This window comes from Papio anubis, chromosome 12, assembly GCF_008728515.1.
Source record: "Papio anubis isolate 15944 chromosome 12, Panubis1.0, whole genome shotgun sequence".
Lineage (NCBI taxonomy): Eukaryota > Metazoa > Chordata > Mammalia > Primates > Cercopithecidae > Papio > Papio anubis.
Genome location: NC_044987.1, coordinates 111050288 through 111056813, shown reverse-complemented (window position 1 = coordinate 111056813; position 6526 = coordinate 111050288). Strand labels below are relative to the sequence as shown.

The 6526-nt window shown below is 45.9% G+C and overlaps 1 protein-coding gene across 1 annotated transcript in view; it reads left to right on the top strand.

The window, feature by feature from the left end:
* DDB1 (damage specific DNA binding protein 1) overlaps positions 1–6526 on the top strand; it is a 34638-nt gene that overhangs the window by 22601 nt on the left and 5511 nt on the right. Inside the window, exons 19-21 of the mRNA XM_003909737.3 lie at positions 1436–1559; positions 1899–2063; positions 2783–2877. Of these exons, the coding sequence (XP_003909786.1) occupies positions 1436–1559; positions 1899–2063; positions 2783–2877 (384 nt within the window). The remainder of the gene's footprint in view (positions 1–1435; positions 1560–1898; positions 2064–2782; positions 2878–6526) is intronic.

Below are 6526 nucleotides of genomic sequence, written 5' to 3'. Positions count from 1 at the left end.
TTTTTTTTTTTTTTTTTTTTTTTTTTTTTGAGACGGAGTCTCGCTTTGTCGCCCAGGCTGGAGTGCAGTGGCCGGATCTCAGCTCACTGCAAGCTCCGCCTCCCGGGTTTGCGCCATTCTCCTGCCTCAGCCTCCTGAGTAGCTGGGACTACAGGCGCCCGCCACCTCGCCCGGCTATTTTTTTGTATTTTTTTAGTAGAGACGGGGTTTCACCGTGTTAGCCAGGATGGTCTCGATCTCCTGACCTCGTGATCCGCCTATCTCGGCCTCCCAAAGTGCTGGGATTACAGGCTTGAGCCACCGCGCCCGGCCGCTAATTTTTTTTTTTTGTATTTTAGTAGAGACGGGGTTTCACCGTGTTAACCAGGATGGTCTCGATCTCCTGAACTCGTGATCCGCCCGTCTCGGCCTCCCAAAGTGCTGGGATTACAGGCTTGAGCCACCGCGCCCGGCCTTTTTTTTCTTTTTTAAAGATAGAAACCAGCTTTTCAAAAGTGCCTACTGGGTTTATTTTATTTTATTTTATTTTATTTTTAAAATTTTGTTTATTTTATTTATTTTATTTTATTTTTTATTTTATTTTATTTATTTTTTTGAGACGGAGTCTCACTCTGTTGCCCAGGCTGGAGTGCAGTGGCGCAATCTTGGCTCACTGCAACCTCTACCTCCCAGGTTCAAGTGATTCTCCTGCCCCAGCCTCCCGAGTAGCCGGGATTACAGGCACGTGCCACCATGCCCAGCTAATTTTTGTGTTTTTAGTAGAGATGGGGTTTCACTGTGTTGGCCAGCTTGGTCTCGAACTTTTGACCTTTTGATCCACCTACCTCGGCCTCCCAAAGTGCTGGAATTACAAGCGTGAGCCACTGTGCGTGGCCTGGCTTCCAGGTTTATTGCTAGCTGTGTGACCTTGGGAAAGCCTAAACTTCAGTTTTCTTACCTGCAGAATGAGGCAGATAACAGGACAGTCTGGAGCTACACATACTAGGCTCAGTGGAGATACCAGCTGGTCATTTTCTTCCATGTATTCTCTGCCTTTCTTGTTTCCATATATCTGCGATAGGACCTCCCTCTGTAGTCCAGAGTTGAAGTCTTCATGGCTTCTGTTTTTATTTGAAATGCCCCGCTCCTCTTCCCATTGAGGGCAGTGGAGTCTGTCCCTTTATTAGGTCACTTGAGTTCCTTTTTAACTGTATTTGATTGACTTGCAGCATCACTGTTTTGTCTTTAATGACCCTTAGAATTTTACTGTGTTTTGGATTGATGTTTCAACTGTATGTTTCCTCTGAAACATTCTCCTCAGACTCCTTGAGCTGCCAGCCATCAGAGTTCTTGGCTAGCTGCAGCCTCTGTCCCAATCTGACGGGTCCCCTCACAATGATGTCTCAGCGCCTCTTCTGCGTTTGAGAAGGATGATGTGCATTCTCTCTGTTTGCAGGCTCTTTCCAGCAGTGTCAGCTCCAGTAAGCTGTTCTCCAGCAGCACTGCTCCTCATGAGACCTCCTTTGGAGAAGAGGTGGAGGTGCACAACCTACTTATCATTGACCAGCACACCTTTGAAGGTGCACATGAGCTCTTTCGATAATTTTTATCTATGCCCTCCCTAATCCAGCTGTTCTGGGCTCTGTTACCTACAAAGCCTGACAGATGTGGCAGATTATCCCAGGAGGAACAGAAAGGAGGGGTGGGACCTCTTTGAGATGGCAGTGAGTTTGGAGGGCTGGTCATCCTCTCCTTAGCTTAGGCTGGTGGGGGACGGATAATCTGATGAGACAGGGACAGCAGGTGGCACACGCTTTGTCACTGCCTAAGCTGCAGGCCTCACAGAAATACATGGTTACTTGTGCATGCAGATATGAGTAACCTATCGTCACATAGTCATCTCTGTACTCTCTGTTTAGTGCTTCATGCTCACCAGTTTCTGCAGAATGAATATGCCCTCAGCCTGGTCTCCTGCAAGCTGGGCAAAGACCCCAACACTTACTTCATTGTGGGCACAGCAATGGTGTATCCTGAAGAGGCAGAGCCCAAGCAGGGTCGCATTGTGGTCTTTCAGTATTCGGATGGTAAGGGGGCGCACTCTCCGGTTTCTGAGGGATGTGAAATGCTGAGAAAGTCAGCAGGCCATTGTGAGGTTTCAGAGAGCCTCAGTTAAGCAGTAGAAGAAGTTGGGTTCATTGCTGTAAAGAGCGGTTCTCTTCTTTATTTGATTGAATTTTGGAGCATGTGAACAGTACACAGTAAAATTTAGCTTACATTTCTTTCTTTGCTAGTCTTTGAAAGGCCAAAAGAACAAAAGGAGGGGTGGGAGAAGTGAATGATGGGTAAGGGAATCTAGTGACGACAGGTGTAAAAATTAAGAATCCTAGAATTGTTTTCCACTTGGTTGCTCAGGCATTTAGGTGCTCTTTCCAGCTTCAGCACTGTGTTTATCTTTTAATATCTTTTCTCATTACTCCCACCCAAGAGGGCTCTAAAGACTATCAGCCCGGAAATCTCAGATCAGATAGGTGAAATCGGATTTGGTTTCCATCTTGAGAGAGAGATCTAGAGTTTCAGGGTCGGGGGCAGATCCTAGACACCAAGTGTATTTCTCTGCACTTTATCTTGGGGCTCATACTTCAGGTGGTGGTTAACTCCAGTAGATACTGAGTCTGTGTTGTTTTTTTAGATGAGTGGCTTTGCGGGGGCAAGAATTAGTACCAGAGGGGCAACCAGAGGATTCTTTTGACAAGGTAAAGTATGGGCTCATAGAGAGACTCAAATGTATTTTTTCCACCCCCAGGAAAACTACAGACTGTGGCTGAAAAGGAAGTGAAAGGGGCCGTGTACTCTATGGTGGAATTTAACGGGAAGCTGTTAGCCAGCATCAATAGCACGGTGAGGCCTGGACCACTTGGTACTTACTTTAGGCTGCCCATCATTGTCTGAAGAATGTGTCTCTCTTAGGTTGTCCGGTGCCGCGTGTGTGTCAGATTTGAAGGAGAACAAAGTAGTGGGTGTGGAGGATAGATCTCTGAGTTGAGAATCTGGGAAACTGAGGTTGAACCAGGCATTGAACTAAGTTACATGAACCCCCATGTGTTTCAGATCCTGAGTGCTGTGGGACTTGAGAAACGAGTGAGACCTATGGTCCCTGCATGTAGGGTGTTCCATGCCAAAAGAAAATGAGCCAAATCAGAATATCCTGAGTGCATCCCTGAAAGCTAGTCCTTTGAAATATTCCACTGCTTCTGCCATGACCCTACCTCCCTTGCTAAAAAGTTTTTTTCCATCTTTATTGAGGTATAATTGACAAAAATTTTGTATATCGAAAATGGACAACTTGATGTTTTGGAGTAGGGAGATAGCAGCAAACAAAATGGACAGTGAGCTGCCCTTTTGGAGTTTTTGAGCAAATAAAGTACATAGTACATGAAATGGTGAGAAATAAAAGGGGCACAGGACTGGAGGAATGCCGGGATGAACATGGGAAGTGGGGTTTGCTGTTTCATATCACATGGTCGGGATACACAGTGGCATTTGAGCAGATTCCAAAATGAAGGGAGGTAAGAACCCTACCTGTGCTTGGGGAAGGCAAGGAAGCAAGGGGTGGTAGGTCACAGGCGAGAGTGGGCGGGCCTGGTGTCTGCGGGGACTGAGCTGATGGTCTGGTGAGAGATGAGTCCAGTGGACAGCCAGGGACCAGAGCGTGAAGAGCCTGGTAGGCTTGTCAGTGTTTTATTCAGAGCGTGATGGCAACCTCTGGAGGGTTTGAGCAAGGGTTTGAACATGGTTGAACTTGTGTTTTAAAAGATAATGTTGCTTCTCTGGAAAGGCTATAGGGGAGCAGTGGTAGAAGCAGTGGTAGAATAGGTCAGTTAGGGGAGGCTCTTCTAGTAATCCAGATGTGGTTGATGGTTGCTGGGACCAGGCGATGATGGAGGAGATGAAGAAGAGTAGTCACATTCTGCTTATATTATGAGGGTAGGATTGAAGGACTTCGATAGATTGAAGATGAGATATGAGAGGCAGAGGAATAAAGTGTCAGGGGTTTTGGCTTTGCCATTTACTGATGGAAAGATAGTGCAGCAGATTTGGAGTGGAAACCAGAGGTTCTGGATATACTCAGTTTCAGTGGTTATCTAAGTGGAGATGTTCACTAGGTAACAATGAGAGAGGTATGGAATCCAGGGAAGAGGTACACTGGAGATACTAGCATGGCAGTTAAAGCTAAAAGTCTGGTTGACATCGCCAGACCATCTGCTGAGAGCCCGTAGAGACAGGATCTGAAGATAGCCCTGGAGCTGTCCAGTATTTCAAAGACAGGGTGAAGATCCAGCCAAACGAAGGGTGACTTGTGAAGTAGGAGAACCAAGAGAATAGTGTTTTGGAAGCCATGGAGAAAAAGTATTTGAAGCAGGAGGGAATTGGTAAACTGCAAGTGTTGCCGGCAGGTCAGGTAACATAAAGATTAGTAACATGGAAGTCAGTGGTAAACTTGATCAGAACTCTTGGTTGAGTGGTGGGGCTAGAAACCTAATTGCAGTCGGCTCAACGGAGAGTAGGAGGAAAGGAGGCTGGTACAGAAAACCCCTCAAGGAGTTTTGCAGTAAAGGAGAGAGTGATGTGGACAGGGAAATTTCAGGATAATAATTTTCTGTTTTTAAGTTTTCAAGCTGGGAAACACTGCTGCATGTTTTCTATGCTGATGGGACTGATGTTAGAAAGAGAGCCATTGTTCTTGGCCAGGCAAAAGGAGGTGGGATCTCAAACCCAGTGGTAGAGAAGGGAACAGACATGGAAGTTCATGAAAATGCCCTTTTGGCTGTGTCTCTGTTCTCTGTAAAATTGCTGAGAGAGAAGATGGGAAGGAAGTATTGGCAATTTGAGTAGAGTGGAAAAAGGATGAATTCATTGTTTTAGGACCAGAAGAGTGAATGGAGTAGGAAAATGCATGATTCCTGAGAGGTTTAGGAACCCCCTTTCAGTTATTAGTCTTGAATTTAAAAGAACAGTCATCCTGTTGGTTTTTCTTACCTGTGGTGGAAGATGAAAATTTTATCCAAGTAGAGTTTTGTTGGGTGAGCATGAGAAAGGGAAGAGGGGTCAGGGCATTGGAATCTGCAAGACAGTTACTATGTGATTATGGTGGTGGACTATGGGCATCTGAGAAGAGGCAGAGTGGAGGACACAAGATTCAGGAAGAGTGCAGTTACTTGTAATGCCAGGCTTTAAGAGGTGGTCATAAGAGTGGACTAAGTGGGAAAGGAGGGGTCAGAAAAGCTAAGATGTGAGGGTATTAGAAGGACCTTCTCTGTGAATATTATAGTCATCAACACTTATAGGAGGTTGTGTGGGAGAGAGTGATGGGTGGGGTGGGAATTCAGGTGACTGCTTTAGTGGGTGATGGTGGTTGTGTGGTCTGGTGGTATGAGCCTCAAAACTGGTGTTTCAAGGGAGGGAGTGACAAGTCTGAAAGAGCAGACGAGGAGCATGGGAGACTGTGCTACCTCCTGTTCCAGTGTTACGAGGGACAGTGGAAGAGAAAACAGACAAGAGTGCCACAAGGCCCTTAGGAAAGAGCCATGGATATCGGTTAGAATGAGAAGGTGAAGGGTTTGCCCAGAGAAGAGGCTGTCCATGATTAATGACTGTTCCAGAGGGTGCAGTGAGTGGGCACAGGGATTAGGAGGGTGGAGGGTGGCATTGAGGTCAGGTGAGGACATATCTATTCTGTGGTTGGCCAATAGAAATACTATATGAGTAATGTATGTCATTCTAAATTTTCTAGTAGCCACATTAACAAATGCACAAAGAATCAGGTGAAATGAATAAGGTATTTTATTTAACCCAGTATCTAAAATATTAGCATTTCCACATGTAATCCGTATAAAAACACTTAAGATATTTTACAGTTTTTCATACTAATAATTCAAAAATCTGGTATGTATTTTACAGTCAGAACACATCTCAGCATGGACTAGGCACATTTCAAGTGTTTCATAGCCATGTGTGGCTAGTGACTACCATGTTGAACAGTGGAAATCTACAACCTTTTGGGAAGAGAATGGGAGTCTTGGGCTTCTGGCGGTGTCTGGTCTTGGTCTTGACTCTCTCCAAGGCGATGGGGAGGTTGAGAGTGTGGAGAGAGAGTGGTGGCAGGTGTTTGCAGGAACATGTGGAACTCTGAGGCCCCCCACCTTCACTCTCCCTGTTGGAGGTGTGTAGGCCCAGCAGGGTGGGCTTACCTGAAGAGGGGGCACTCTGGAGGTACCTTGTACCCTGTGATAGAGGTGTGGTAACCATAGTATGTATGTATGTATATATGTATGTATGTATGTATTTATGAGATGGAGTCTTGCTCTGTTGCCAGGCTGGAGTGCAGTGGTGTAATCTTGGCTCACTGCAACCTCCACCTCCCTAGTTCAAGCAATTCTCCTGCCTCAGCCTCCCGAGTAGCTGGGATTACAGGCATGCATCACAATGCCTAGCTAATTTTTGTATTTTTAGTAGAGATGGGGTTTCACCATGTTGGCGAGGATGGTCT